The sequence below is a fragment of the Bufo bufo genome, chromosome 4, assembly GCF_905171765.1.
Source record: "Bufo bufo chromosome 4, aBufBuf1.1, whole genome shotgun sequence".
NCBI classification, from domain to species: Eukaryota; Metazoa; Chordata; class Amphibia; order Anura; family Bufonidae; genus Bufo; species Bufo bufo.
The window spans coordinates 411,213,220-411,229,876 of NC_053392.1; the positions used below are offsets into that span (position 1 = coordinate 411,213,220).

General features: G+C 40.4%; 1 protein-coding gene across 1 annotated transcript in view; it reads left to right on the top strand.

The window, feature by feature from the left end:
* Positions 1 to 16,657, top strand: part of CAPN9 (calpain 9) — a 392,629-nt gene that overhangs the window by 171,082 nt on the left and 204,890 nt on the right. Inside the window, exons 6-8 of the mRNA XM_040430101.1 lie at positions 5,837 to 5,920; positions 10,357 to 10,442; positions 13,797 to 13,874. Coding sequence (XP_040286035.1) covers positions 5,837 to 5,920; positions 10,357 to 10,442; positions 13,797 to 13,874 — 248 coding nt within the window. The remainder of the gene's footprint in view (positions 1 to 5,836; positions 5,921 to 10,356; positions 10,443 to 13,796; positions 13,875 to 16,657) is intronic.

The window sequence follows — 16,657 nt, forward strand, 5'->3', positions numbered from 1 at the left end:
AACACAATGTAAATCCAAGTCAATCACACTTCTGTGAAATCAAACTGTCCACTTAGGAAGCAACACTGAGTGACAATCAATTTCACATGCTGTTGTGCAAATGGGATAGACAACAGGTGGAAATTATAGGCAATTAGCAAGACACCCCCAATAAAGGAGTGGTTCTGCAGGTGGTGACGACAGACCACTTCTCAGTTCCTATGCTTCCTGGCTGATGTTTTGGTCACTTTTGAATGCTGCCGGTGCTTTCACTCTAGTGGTAGCATGAGACGGAGTCTACAACCCACACAAGTGGCTCAGGTAGTGCAGCTTATCCAGGATGGCACATCAATGCGAGCTGTGGCAAGAAGGTTTGCTGTGTCTGTCAGCGTAGTGTCCAGAGCATGGAGGCGCTACCAGGAGACAGGCCAGTACATCAGGAGACGTGGAGGAGGCCGTAGGAGGGCAACAACCCAGCAGCAGGACCGCTACCTCCGCCTTTGTGCAAGGAGGAACAGGAGGAACACTGCCAGAGCCCTGCAAAATGACCTCCAGCAGGCCACAAATGTGCATGTGTCTGCTCAAACGGTCAGAAACAGACTCCATGAGGGTGATATGAGGGCCCGACGTCCACAGGTGGGTGTTGTGCTTACAGCCCAACACCGTGCAGGACGTTTGGCATTTGCCAGAAAACACCAAGATTGGCAAATTCGCCATTGGCGCCCTGTGCTCTTCACAGATGAAAGCAGGTTCACACTGAGCACACGTGACAGACGTGACAGAGTCTGGAGACGCCGTGGAGAACGTTCTGCTGCCTGCAACCTCCTCCAGCATGACCGGTTTGGCATTAGGTCAGTAATGGTGTGGGATGGCATTTCTTTGGAGGGCCGCACAGCCCTCCATGTGCTCGCCAGAGGTAGCCTGACTGCCATTAGGTACCGAGATGAGATCCTCAGACCCCTTGTGAGACCATATGCTGGTGCGGTTGGCCCTGGGTTCCTCCTAATGCAAGACAATGCTAGACCTCATGTGGCTGGAGTGTGTCAGCAGTTCCTGCAAGACGAAGGCATTGATGCTATGGACTGGCCCGCCCGTTCCCCAGACCTGAATCCAATTGAGCACATCTGGGACATCACGTCTCGCTCTATCCACCAACGTCACGTTGCACCACAGACTGTCCAGGAGTTGGCAGATGCTTTAGTCCAGGTCTGGGAGGAGATCCCTCAGGAGACCATCCGCCACCTCATAAGGAGCATGCACAGGCGTTGTAGGGAGGTCATACAGGCACGTGGAGGCCACACACAATACTGAGCCTCATTTTGACTTGTTTTAAGGACATTACATCAAAGTTGGATCAGCCTGTAGTGTGTTTTTCCACTTTAATTTTGAGGGTGACTCCAAATCAAGACCTCCATGGGTTAGAAAATTTTATTTCCATTATTTTTTTTTGTGTGGTTTTGTTGTCAGCACATTCAACTATGTAAAGAACAAAGTATTTCAGAAGAATATTTAATTAATTCAGATCTAGGATGTGTTATTTTTGTGTTCCCTTTATTTTTTTGAGCAGTGTATATATAGGACACATTCCTCATCAGAACTTACTTGATATAACTCCTTCCTGGTGCAGTGATTTCTGTTTTTGCATTTTCGTGCCTTTCTGGAGCCATTACTTTTTTTTTCTGTTCAATTAGCCATAGGACCTGTTTTTTGTGTGGAATAAACCATACTTTCTAATAGCATCATTTAATATTGCATAGAATGTAGTGGAAAGCTGGAAAAATGGGGTAGAATTGGAAAACAAAACACAACTCCACCACAGTTATATGAGTATTGTTTTCACAGCGTTCCTTTTGCAGTAAAACTGACTTGTGCTCTTCATTCTTAAGGTCAATACGATTATATCAATACCACATTTGTAAATTCTTTCTTGCATTTTAATACTGAAAAAAATAAAAACTTAAAAAATTTTTTTTTTTCTTTTTTTCACTATATTCTGACCCCCAATTACTTTTTTTTAGTTATGTCTATGGAGATTTGTGAAGGTTTCTTTTTTGCAGTGCCATCTGTAGTTTTTGTTAATACCATTTTGGGGTGTGTATGACCTTTTGATCACTTTTTGTAAAAAAAATTCTGTGAGGTATAGTGATGAAAAAAAAATATGAATTGGCCACTTTTTTCTATTACGCTATTCATCTTATGGGTTATGTTTTTTTTATATTTTAATAGTACTGGCGTATTTTAAGGCCACAATGCCCATGATGTTCATTTTTTTTTTGTTAAGTATTTTTATTTTGGGAAAAAGGGGGCGTTTTGAATTTTTATATATTTTTTTAAAACGTTTAACTTTTTTTTTACTTTTTTTCATGTCCCCAAGTGGACCACAACATGCAATAATTAGACTGTAATTTGTATAGAGCAATGGAATTTTCTCCTTTATCCTATACAGAAATAGCTACAGTATATTAAAATTCAGTGCTGCCACCTGCTGGCCTGAATTGTAATATACAAATATTGAGCCTGGAAGCCTAGTATAGGCTCAGGCTCATTACTTACATGGAGCGCCTTCCCCCGATCTCTGTCCAAGGGATGCAAAGCGTGCTTCCGGGTTTCCAACCTCTCAGATGCCATGGTTACATTTGACCATGGCATCTGAGGGGCTAAATGCCCATGATCAGCATTACTGCAGGATGAAACTGTATGAAACAGCAGGTATCCAGTAGCTATGGCGCTCGCTCTGCTTCGGACTAAGTGCCATCATTAAAGTCCTGACATCCACCATACATATATGGGAGGATGTTGAGAAGGGGTTTACAAAAAAAAAAACATTCAAAGGGGTCCTAACCCTGCATAAGAGGCCTCGTTCACACATTGTGCTCATTTCCTGTTTAAACCAATGTGGTATATTTAAGGAATTAAAAGGTGTTTGTATTGATGGCCTATTCTCAGGATAGTCAATAAATATCTGATCAGCTAAGGTCCGACACCTTATATCCCAGCCAATCAGCTGTTCCTAAGTGGTACCAGGACTACATATGGTAGCTGCGTTAATTTGATAGGGAACAGAGCTGGTTACTGCAGCACTGCTCCTATTCACTTAAATGGGAGCAGCGCTGAAGAAACCTACACTGTCCAGTACAAAGTGGACGATGCCTACTTCCAGCCCCAGCTCTAATTGGGCACAGCTGATTGGCAGGGGTGCAGAATGTCAGACCCCTGCCGATCAGATATTGGTTGCCTATGATGAGGATAGACCATAAATATAAAGATCCTGGGCAACCCCTTTATATAATTCTATTTAGTTACTTTACATAATTTGCAGGTTAAGCTACTTTGTACCCTATTTTTTGTTTGTATGTGGAACAAAAAAGCATTTAACACATTATATGATTTCACTAGCATGTAAGTTCATATACAGTGGCAAAGCAAATAATAATTTATAGCCATAATCCAAGTTTTAACACAACAGGAAAGTTGAGGACAAAAACAAAAGAGCCACTGGGAGCATCAATGTCCATTGGGCCAACCCTAAAACAGTGCATACGCTGATCAGCCATAACTAACAAAGGGGAAATAAATAACATTAACTTGTCACAATGTCACCTGTCAAGGGGTGGAATATATTAGGCAGCCAGTGAACAGTCAGTTTTTGAAGTTGATGTTTTTGAAGCAGGAAAATTGGGCAAAGATCTGAGTGACTTTGACAGGGGCTAAATTCTGATGAATTGATGACTAGGTCAGCGAATCCCCAAAACAGCAGGTCTTGTTGTGGGTTGCTGATATACAGTGGTTAATACTAACGAAATGTGTACCAAAGAAGGACAACTGGTGAACTGACAACAGGTTTATAGTTGTCTATCGGTTACTGATGCACTTAGGGAGCACAGGCTAGCCTGAGCAACTGCAGCACAAATTGCTTAAACAAGTTAATTCTAGATATAGTAGAAAAGAGAGTTTGCTGCCTATGTTGACCCCTATCCACTTTGGAGAGCACATACAATAAGCTGGGTGTGCATCGCTTATCTGTGTAAATGATGGTACCAAGATGCATTATGGGAAGAAGACAAATTGGCAGAAGCAGTGTGAAGCTCCGGGCAATGTTCTGCTGGGAAACTCTTGGACCTGCCATTTATGTGGATGTTAATGTACTTTAAAATGTCTTACCTACAGTACGTACACACTGTTACAGGTTATTCCTGCTGTCTTATCTGAGAGTAGCAGAGTCTCCTAGGACTCCTAGAAAAGACAGTCTACACATAGACAGTGAATGACAACAATTACTGTGTGTGCACAAAAAGCTGCCAATCATCCTGTATGAGTGGAGTAATCAGGACCCTCACTGTCTCTCTGAGGATATAGGAGAGAAAGAGAGACAGGAGGCAGCGCCTTGTGTGTATTCCCGTTTGCCACAAGATCGCAAGATAATAAATTGCGCTTATCATATGATGTTGTGATAAGTCACAGCACCTTTGTTTTGCCTTGCTGGTATTTTCCCATTCACTTTGCGGGGATTCTGCTTTGCTGCCAAGGTCTTTGCCCTTACAGCTGCAGCGGTTTTCTGGAACGAGAAACAGTAGTAAAAAGAAAGAAACACAGGACCTTTTCATGGCGCTGATGCAGAAGATGTGGGACCAGAGGGGTATCGGTAAAACAGTAACAATTCATTATTCCGGGTCTACGCGCTCCAGGGGCGAACAGCCCCCTTCATCAGGACAATAAAACATTTAGCAATGTTTTAAATGTTAAAGGGAACCTGTCCCCTCCAACAAACATCCCAAGCCGGCAGCAGTACCTTAGAGTAGCCAGCAGCATGTTTGTAACGATCATTTTTTTCCTGCAGGCAGTTGAAGCAAAAGCTATAAAAACGTTCTTTAATCCCCTGCCCGGCACGCTTCTCTAGTCAGGCTTGAAGTCACAGAGGCAGCGGCCTCCTAGCTTCAAGTCACGGTAACTACGCCCCCTTCCCTGCCCCTTCGCTGTGACTGACAGCCAGCAGTTCAGCAAAGCCAGCCGAACTGTCGTGCATAAGCGCTGTCAGTCACAGCAAAGGGGCAGGGAAGGGGGCATGGTTACCGTGACTTAAAGCAAGGAGGCCACTGCCTGACTAGAGAAGCGCATCGGCAGGGGATTAAAGATAGTTTTTACAGCTTTTGCGTCAACTGCCTGCAGAAAGAAAATTATCGTTACAAACCTGCTGCTGGCTACTCTCAGGTCCTGCTGCCGGCTTGGGATGTTTGGAGGTGACAGGTTCCCTTTAATGTTTTATTGTCCTGATGAAGGGCGCTGTGCGCCCTGAAACGCGTAGCTCCGGAATAAAGAATTGTTACTGTTTTACCGATACCCCTCTGGTCCCACATCTTCTGCATCAGTGCCGTGAAAAGGTCCTGTGCTTCTTCCTTTCTAATAATTGGCCCATATAATCAGGCAGCCGATCAGCCGATATTCATCAGGATACAAGATGCCCTATTATCGGCAGCACATCTCTCTGTGTAATCTAGGCTGTGCTGCTGATAATGAATAGAAGAGAAAGAAGAAGAATGACTGCAATAGCAATTGTTCCTTCCACATTCAGTTTGATTCTGTATAATCAGGCAAACAACCACCGATGGATGATTAAAATCAGGCAGTGTAATAGGGACCTTGGATGACTTAAAGGATATACTGCTAATGTCTTGGAGCCAGATACCACAGGACACCTTCAGAGGTCTTATGGAGTCCATACCTTCATATGTCAGAGCTGTTTTGGCAGCATGAGTAGGACCTACATTAGGTTTTTAATGATATCGTATAGCTGATTGATTAGTGTTACCTGTAAATATTCTTGATAAGTTTTAATGTTTCATATTTCTTATATTTACAGATTACAAGTTCTGCTGAAACAGAAGCTAAAACTCCTCAAGGACTTGTAAAAGGTCACGCATACTCTATAACTGGCTTGGATACGGTACGGGTGCAGTGTTTCTTATTTGCTTTCTTCCCCCAATGTCTTCGCTTACATGTACATTATCAAATTCTAATATTTTATGTTTATAGTTGTACAGGCATTCACTTACCACAGCAGATAGAGTAATAATCAATGCATAATATTGGGAAGTGTTGTCTCCTCATCTGATTTCATTGCAGATGAAAGTATTGAAACCCAAGACAGTTACTATATACAGTACTTTTCTATTGCGCTGAAATAAATGTTGTTAACAATGCAATAACATCTTAGTCTAGAACAGCATGTCGCAAACTCTGAGTCAGGACACCAGTTGTAGATGAGGCATAGCTGAGATGACAGATTTGACCGAAGTGATCATAACTAGGGATGAGCGAATCGACTTCGGATAAAACATCCGAAGTCGATTTGCATAAAACTTTGTTCTAATACTGTACTGAGCATGAGCTCTGTACAGTATTAGAATGTATTGGTTCCGAAGAGCCAAAGTTATTGCTTTGCGAAGTCTCGCGAGACTTTGTACAATAACTTCATAAATTAATTTGTACTGTAAAAAAAAATTTTTCGAACTCAGGTTCGGTTCCGAGGTACCACTTGGAACCAAACTCGAGTTCGGGAAATGTTTTTTTACAGTACAAATTAATTTATGAAGTTATTGCGCGAAGTCTCGCAAGAATTCGCAAAGCAATAACTTCGGCTCATTGGAGCCAATACATTCTAATAGTGTACAGAGCTCCTGCTTCGTACAGTATTAGAACGACGTTTTATGTTAATCGACTTCGGATGTTTCATCCGAAGTCGATTCGCTAATCCCTAATCATAACCTTTCTTAGGCTGCACCATTTCATAATTGGTTTATTTTTTACTGTTACTTTTTGTGCTTATTTTATTGTTACTATTGACTGCAAGTGGCGGGACCCAGAATAACTTACAGTTGATGTGTTCTTTGTTTGGAGTCATTCACTTTTCTGGACTTTTCCATTAGGCCAGACCACCTTGACCGTCCTTTTAAATTATTTGTCTGCAGAGTTTGTAACAGAGACATCTATAGCTCCTCACTTTTCCAGCATTCATCATAACTTTTCTCAATGAACACCAATTCCCCCTCCTGCTGATACCTCCAATTCTATGCCTGTTGCATCCCCATGTGCTCAAATACTGTATCTAGGGATGAGCGAATAGACTTCGGATGAAACATCCGAAGTCGATTTGCATAAAACTTCAGTCCAATACTGTACGGAGCGAGCGCTTTGTACAGTATTAGAATGTATTGGCTCAGATGAGCCGAAGTTATTACTTCATCAAGTCTTGCGTGACTTTGCGCAATAACTTCATAGATAAAATTTTACTGTAAAAAAAACATTTCCTGAATTCGGGTTTGGTTCCAAGGTACCACTTGGAACTGAACCCGAGTTTGGGAAATAACTTTGGCTAATCTGAGTCTATACATTCTAATACTGCATAGAGAAAAGTTGATTCCAGCTTCAGCATATAAAAAGTTTTCTTTATTCGGCTTGTAGTATAAAATCCAACAAAATTGTCACATGGAGAGACACAGAAAGATTGTGACGCGTTTCGGGCTGTGGTATTGAGCCCTTCTTCAAGACAATACAAAAGTGTACTAAAAACAAATACTTTATATACCACACAAATGGGTTACTCCTCCTTCTTATTTCATTGGAGACTGTGTCCCAGACCCAGGTGCTCCTGGATTAGGAGATCCTCCCTGGAGCATGTGGGTGGGGACGCAGTACTTCACAGACTTACATATTCAAAGAACACATATAAAAATGTCGGTGCACTACATGTTTGGTTTTGGATTTTTTGATGAGACATAATTATTTTATGTTCAACAAAAAATATTATTTACAGCAATCAGGAATCCCTATGGGAGCTAAATACTCACCGTCAATAGCAAATATATATATGGCGCGGTGGGAGAATAATTTCCTTTTTTCTGACAACAATCCCTATAGAGAAGATTTCAAATGGTACGGTCGTCATATTGACAATATGTTGTGGGTGTGGCAGGGGGACACAGAGAGAATAGCTGACTGTATAGAATAGAATATTTGAACAATTGTACTACATCAAAACTCACCTTTTCCAGCGACCCAGAGAAAATTGTTTTTCTGGATCTATGTCTGGAAGGTGATAATGATACCAGCAGGGTGGTTACATACACCCACAGAAAGCCTACAGCTGGCAACACTATTCTCTCTGCCTCCTCCTGCCATCCACCACACGTCCTAAAAAATATCCCCAAGGGAGAAATGATAAGGGCGAAGAGGAATTGCCCTACCCAAGAGCTCTTTGAAAGAGAAGCTAAAAATATTGCAGCCAGATTAAAGGTGAGGGGTTACACCCAAACTAACATCAATAGAGGAATTAACTTTGCCAGATCAAAAGATAGAGAAACTCTTATTTTTCCAAAAAAACATAAAAGCAAGAACATAAACAATGAGAACAAAAATGCTGATGGGGACAAAAAAGATAGGGAACGCAAAAATATAATAACAAAGGATATTACTATTAATAAAGAAAAACCCATCACCTTTATTACTAATTATAGTAGAGATTATTTTAAGATTTGCAAAATTATACGTAAACATCTCCATGTTTTGAACTATAATGAAGAATGGAAAAATATAGCTTCAACAGGGATTAGACGTGTAGCAAAAAAAGCCCCTACAGTGGGCCAAAAAATCAGCCCCAGTTTATTTAGGGAAAATTTTCCCAGAACGAACAGCTGGCCTAAAACAAACGGGAATTACAAATGCGGCAGCAATAAATGTATATGCTGTCGACACATGCTTATCTCGAAAGAGGTCACATCTATGGCCAATAACAAAAAACACATGCTAAAACAATATATAAACTGTAAAACAGACCATGTAGTTTATGTTATAACATGTAAAATATGCAACCTACAATATGTGGGCTGTACCACCAATGAACTGAAGGTGCGTATAAGAAAACATTTGAGCGATGTCCCTCATTTTATGTCCCTTAATGTCTCAGCGGCAACAAGACATTTTGCCGCTGTTCACAAGGGCGATATTTCTGCGTTTTCTGTACAGGGAGTGGAAGTGGTCTCCACACCTGTCAGAGGAGGCGATCGCAAACAGAAGCTTCTGAGTAGGGAAACATATTGGATGTTCATTTTAGACACTTGCATACCGAAGGGTTTGAACAGAAAACATGATTTAACTTTGCAGTATATGTAGTGCACCGACATTTTTATATGTGTTCTTTGAATATGTAAGTCTGTGAAGTACTGCGTCCCCACCCACATGCTCCAGGGAGGATCTCCTAATCCAGGAGCACCTGGGTCTGGGACACAGTCCTCCAATGAATTAAGAAGGAGGAGTAACCCATTTGTGTGGTATATAAAGTATTTGTTTTTAGTACACTTTGTATTGTCTTGAAGAAGGGCTCAATACCACAGCCCAAAACGCGTCACAATCTTTCTGTGTCTCTCCATGTGACAATTTTGTTGGATTTTATACTACAAGCCGAATAAAGAAAACTTTTTATATGCTGAAGCTGGAATCAACTTTTCTCTTTGTTCTTGTACTTATCAAGTGTGGCTAGGTTCAAGCCACTCCTTTTCCGTGCTTCATGCAGGTGACTAGAGGTGAGAGCTGCTAAAATCCTTTCCCTCATCATTCTAATACTGCATGGAATGCTCACTCCGTACAGTATAGGACCGAAGTTTTATGTGAATTGACTTCGGATGTTTCATCCGAAGTCGATTCACTCATCCCTAACTGTATCTACTGAATGACACAATGCCCCCAAACACTTATAAATGGCTAGTCAGCTATAATTGCTCTCAAAGTATACCAGTCACAGATGCCTCGAAAATTTTGTGCCATCCACAGATGCCACCAAAATAATATGCTAGCCATAGATGCCCTCAAAATAATATGTTAGCCACAATACCCTCAAAATCATAAGCAGGTCACAGATGCTCCCAAAATTATATTGCAGCCACAGATGCCTAGAAAATAATAAAAGTTGTGCTCGCCATGATCTCCCAGCAAGAGCTGCTACAGAATCCTTTTACAGTTAGTGTCCCAACGCAGGCAGTGAGATCAAGCTGGCTGCGAACAGACATTGCATCATCTGCTTGGTTCCTGCCTACTGTAGGATGTAGGTTGAAGCTTTGGTCTAGAGCTGGACATAGCAAGTTTGAAGTTTATTTGGTTGTGGCAATTTTAGACACCAAATTTGATTTGTCTTGTACAATATTTTGATTGCATCCTGTCCTGTCCAAATTCTTGTTTTTATTGATACAGATTATTAAACATAGAAATATGAACCATATAGTTATTATTATTATTATATGTTTTGTTTCTACTTTGCGTCATTACAAAACCTGCATGTATTGATAATGTACCTTTTGCAGTTAATATATCACCGTATTACCCATTTAGGTGAATTATAAAGGGCAAATGGTACAGCTTATTAGAGTGAGGAACCCTTGGGGGCAAGTTGAGTGGAATGGACCATGGAGTGACAAGTAAGTATGATGAATAAAGCAGATCCCCTATCTAACTTCTGAGAGTCATTTGGCTGAATATATGTGTTTGGGAATAACCTGATAAACTTCCTTATCTAATGGTGGTTTAGTAGGCTGCACTTTATAATCTTTATATCCTTGTGTTAATGGAAACTAGTTATACTCTACAATCATTGACTTTATTGTGAGTTTGTGGCGGGCTTGTGCTTATTCATAGAAGCAAGTGTAAAAACGAAACTGCAGCATTAAAGCAGATCTGTCACCATACCATACTGCTTTATGTAAAGGTAACCTAATATGAGGCCAGGTGTGCTTGCCTAATAGCACACATGGCACTAAATTATTAGGGGATTTGGCTAATATGGCTTTCAAAGTATGCAGCAGACTTTTTCACACAGACAGGCCCTCTCATATGAGCATTATGCATAGTTTAGCATTGCCTGCATAGTTTATCTTGGGATTCTGATTTATTGAGGATCTGAGAATTGACCCCTCCAAGTTCCAAAATAATATCAGAAAAACAAGATATGCACAGTGACCATCATGGATTGCATAATCTAGCTACATTCCATCAGGGGGTGAAGCTCTTTGGTAAAAATAGTATAAAAGCTGGAACTTTTCAGTTAAAAATTATCTCGTCTATGATCAAGTCTCTGATATTCGCTGAAACTGGCTCCCCAGCTGACTTATTGCTGTCAGATTATGCTAACTCAATTGGTGTAAGTACCTTCATTCTGGATGTAGTCAGGACTTCAGATGAAGTGTGATTGTAATTATATAATTAGTGGTTGTGTTTTGTCTTTTGTCTAACCTTTAGGGCTCACGCACACGACCGTATGTATTTTGCGGTCCGTAAAAAACGGATCCGCAAAAAATACGAATGACATCCATGTGCATTCCGTATTTTGCAGAACGGAACAGCTGGCCCTTCATTGAACAGTACTATCCTTGTCCGTAATGCGGACAATAATAGGACATGCTCTATTTTTTTGTGGAACGGAAATACGGACATACAGAAACGGAATGCACATATAGTAACTTTTTTTTTTTGAGGACTTATTGAAGTGAATGGTTCCGCATATGGTCCGCAAAAAAAACGGAACGGACACGGAAAGAAAATACTTTTGTGTGCATGAGCCCTTATTGTTTGTAAGTTTTCTATTTGGAGTTGGTGCATTTACCTAATTTTGCTAAAAAAGGACATACATTTGCCTAATTATCCTTATTTCTTTAATAAATTTACTTAATTATTTTACCATTCTTAAAGTGGTGCGTGTAGTCTCTCTTTAAAGAGTATCTGAACCTGAAATAATGTATTTGTAAGCAAGTTACCTAACTTGTTAGCAATACATGTACAGAAAGTTATTACAAGGCACTTACTAATGTATTGTGATTGAACATATTGCCTCTTTTGATGGCTTGATTCATTTTTCCATTGCATTATACACAGCTCGTTTCCAGGAGTTACGACCACTCTGCAATCCAGCAGCGGTGATGTGATTGCACACTATAGGAGAAAGCTCTGGTCATTGCACAATCTGACGGTTCTGGCCACCAGAGATGCGTTTTCCAATAGTGTGCAAGCACAGCCACCACTCTTTGATTGTAGGGTGGTTGTTATCATAGATTTGAGCAGTGTATAACGTGATGGAAAAATGAATGAAGCTAGGAAAGGAGAAAATATGGACAATAACAAAACATTAGTAAGTGCCCTGTATTAAATTTGTCTACAAGATAATTGACATTTGCTGATGTGAGACAACCCCTTTAAGAATGCACTGTATTCATAAGGGCATTCTCACCCCCCCCCCAGCAGTGATTAATGGGCTCATGCAGTACTAACATTTTACCTACTCCTTTTCACTTATTCTATTCTATAATAGATTTTTCAAAGGTGTCCAAGAATAGAAAAACACAGCTGATGTCATCTAAAAACTGCATGGTTGTGTATGGTATTGTAGCTCAGCCCCATTCATTTCAATGGAGCAAAGCTGCAATACCAGACACAAATCGTGAACAGGTGTTGCCCTGCTTTTGGAAGAAAGCAACCGTGTTTTTGTAAACCTGTACAATACCCTTAAAGGAGTTGCCTGCTTTTGCTATATTGATGACCTATCCTCAGGATAGGTCATCAATATCAGATAGGTGGGGACAGACTGCGAGCATCCCTGCCAATCGGCTGTATAAAGAGAACGCAGCACTCATACGATCAGTGTGTTCTACTCTATGTGTAATTGCAGCTTCTCCATCCCATTCACTTCAATGGGACAAATCCCTCCTATTCATTTGAATAGTACAGAGCTGTCCCATTGAACTGAATGGGACGGTGGAGCTGTAATTACACCTGATTGCCACTGCAATGATGATGGCGAGCAGGTAAACAGAGAGTAGAACAACAGGGATCGTATGAGTGTGGCATTCTATTCATACTGTACAATTGATCGGCGGGGATGCTGTCAGTTGGGCCCCACCGATCTTATATTGATGACCTACAGTATCCGGAGGCTAGGTCATCAATAGAGTTGAGCGAAGTTTTGTAAAATTTGATTCGGCTGCTTCGCCAAATTTTACAAAAAAATCTGCTTTGTGATGAATTACTTCATCACGAAGTGCATTTCTTTGTAAGTAGTGGGTGCAATGAAAGGTAGCAGTGATTGCGTCGCGCCCCATCATTGTACCCCTCAGATGCCGTGTTCATACATGAACACGTCATCTAATATACATAACAGTGTAAAATAAAAAAATTAAAATACTTACCTGATCCATTTGCTTGCGACGGGCCGGCCGCTGCCACCATCTTGCTTAAAGGTCTGGCACATCTTGAAGCAAGATGGCGGTGGGTGGCCCATCACAGGCAAATGGAGCAGCTAAGAATTATATATATTTTTTTTAACCCTATTTCAGGTTAAATCTATTTGCTACCATGCCGAATCGTATATAATCAAGTGGAGAACCGCACTCAGTTAAGTTAGTTCTGGTGCCTATCAAGGGCTGGGAACAGCCAATATATATGTAGCGAAATTGAGGCACACAGATTTATAGTGTTGCAATCAAGATTTTGTTATTTTTTTGTTTCGCAGTAGTTTCATCAATCCAATTGCCCAATATTTTTCTTCAATGTACAAACAGAATATCTAGACCGGACGTTTCAGTCATCTCACACCTTCATCAGCGGTCACATTTTTTATCTGTTCTGGTGGAAGTAGTGGTTAATCTGGGCTCGGATGCGTGAATCGTATTTATTGTGAAATTCAGATTTGCTCATCCCTAGTCAACAATATGGCAAAAGCGGACAACTTTAAATTTAGTCCATAAAAGATATTAAAAAATTTACCTTTTATCACTTTCTTACAGTTCTTCAGAATGGAACTCTATTGACCCAGTAGAAAGAAAACATCTTTGTCAAACTTCTCTGGATGATGGTGAATTCTGGTACATCAGTTTTATGTTCACTAATCACAGCTTCACTGGATGTAACTTATTTTTAGTTTAAAAGCTATGGACACTTTTTGTGCTGATTTGTGTAGCATTCATTCACTTCCAAAATGCTAAATTAAGCAACTTTCTAAACAGTGTGTGGTAAAACCTTTCTGCCATTTTGCATCTGCATACTGTGTAAGTCCTTCAGCTATATGCTTGTGTGTCTGAATCGGACATAAATCCATCAGATTAATGCTCCTGTTTCTGACAGCTCTCTGCCTGGCAGATCAGAGGGTTGCTCATGCAGACTATATATAGGGAAGAATGTACACACAAGGCAGTTTGCAGGAGGGGAATCACATAGCATGTGTACAAGTGTAGAGATGAGCTGTAGTAGAGGATATCTGTACAAGCATTAAGTTGTGCTACTATATGAGATCAAGTGAAGGCAGCAGCATTGTGGACACACAGACCTCACATCCAGCAAGTATACAAAGTGGGAAATCCACACCAAAAAGTGTGAAACTGTAAGCAGGTTGTACACTGAATATCACATGTATGAAAATGAACGAAGGAATGAAGATTGCAGACTGAAATTTTGTGCCACTCTTTTACTTACGGTTAGCACTAGTGATGAGCAGCATAGTCAATATTCGAATTTGAGATATTTTGCTAATTTTTGGCCACATATTCACAAATTCGAGAATTCATGATTGCGAAAATCAGTATTGTAATATATGCATATTACAATTTCATTACCTATAACATATAATAAACAGACAATTACACAAAGGCTGTATGCCAAAAGCAGGTATGTGCTAACCAATAACCTATCCTTAATACAGGTACGGTCAGCATATCTTACAATGGCAGCCTTGTGCAAAATGAGACATTTAAATCTAGCTCTCATCTGACTGAGAGCCAGTAAGCCTCAAAGTTGCTTGATTTAAGTTGGATAGCTTGGGGGGACCTGTGTACCTAGATCATTATCATTAGGGTGGCAAAAATTGAAAATGTTTTTTGGGATGCCAACTCTTCTCCCACTGCTTAGGAGGGCTGCATAGAAAATTTCAGTTTTCTAATTATCCTATTATATTCGATAACATTTCTATACTGTTTTGTCATGTAAACTCATTTGCATAAACTTGAATATGGGAAAGACATGCAAATTAGCAGAATATGCCTTGTTTTTCAGCTGAAACACTATTTGCATGTCTTTCCCTTATTCAAGTTTATGCAAATGAGTTTACATGACAAAACAGTATAGAAAGGTTATTGAATATAATATTAGGACAATTAGATAACTTAAATGTTTTATGCAGCCCTCCTAAGCAGTGAGACAATTAGAAAACTGAAAATAAAAATTTATTAATGATAGGCTAAAAAACACTTCTAATAAAAATGTATTAATGATAGGTAAAATAGTAAGTATGTAAAAAAAAAAAAGATATGGAAGATAGATCGCATAATCTAGAATATTCACAATTACGAAGATATAACATTGCAATAAAAATTAGCGATTAGAATATTTGCGCTCAACACTAGTTAGCACTAACATACTGTAGATACAAATAATTTTCCATGCCAAAGGTGTTCATAGCCTTTAAATACATCTATGAAATGTTTAGCAGCCTTGGGAATACATTGTTTTACAGATCTTGAGTAATATGATTAGAGATGAGCGAATGTCTCAAAAATTAGATTCGGCTGGTTCGGCGAATTTTCCGAAAAGATTTGATCCAAATTTGTCCGTGGCGAATCACGTTAAAAGAACTGATATTTTCTTACTGCAGAGAGCCTGTATAGTGGTGTAGAACACTGTGCCCTGCAGTAACACGCATAAGGAGTTTGCTGTGGTAGTGAAACAATACTGTGAGTTAGTATGACACGCACATGACAGGCGTCGCTCTTAGAATCACTGAACACTTCACTTATTTGGGCTGTTACGGGGCCAAAACTGACCAAATAACTCAAGTGTGAACCAAGCCTTACAGGTCGATGTCAGCGCCAGGTATAAAGAACAGTGCAGAGGCCCAAGATCCTACTGTAGTGTGAAAGCGCACACTCCTTTTCACACTGTCGTCAGCTGATTCCACATAGATGTCTACAGAACCTCTTCTATTAAACACTTATACAAGTAGAGCCCACCCTGACAGAGTGGAGAGGGTGTCAGCAGTAAGTTTGTGTTGACGTCACTGATTATTTTGCCCTTCCTCTGATCCATCAGAACAATAACCCCCCAAAAAACGGATGCTGTCTGTTGAGTATCTGCCTTCACTCGGTCAGCATTTGGTCAGTAATCCATCAGTATTGCTAAAGCCCAAAAAAAAACAGGAGTGGATCCAAAACAGAGATGACATGTGAATTGAATATTTTCATGTCTTCTGTGTTTTGTACCCACTCCTGCTTTTGGCTATCAAATCATAAACCAATTCTGATGGGACCATACAGGCCTTACAGCTGCTACACAGGCAGGATCCATTGTGCGTCTCATTTTTCCTTCCTTCTGACAGATCAGAAGAAGGGTCAAATAAATGATGATGTCAACCAGGCCAAAAAGGCAAAATAGTGGCCCAGTCATGGATTGGGGAGGGTGGGAAAACAGCTTGAGAAGTTCAGAGTGGCCAAATGACATAGTGTTTAGGTAGCAGCAGCATGAAGAGACCACAGAGTGGCCCAGTGACATAGTGGGGAGGTGGCAGCAGCAGCATAAGGAGACTGCAGAGTGGACCATTTACATAGTGTTGAGGTGGCAGCAGCATGAAGAAGGGACAGAGAGGCCCAGTGACATAGTG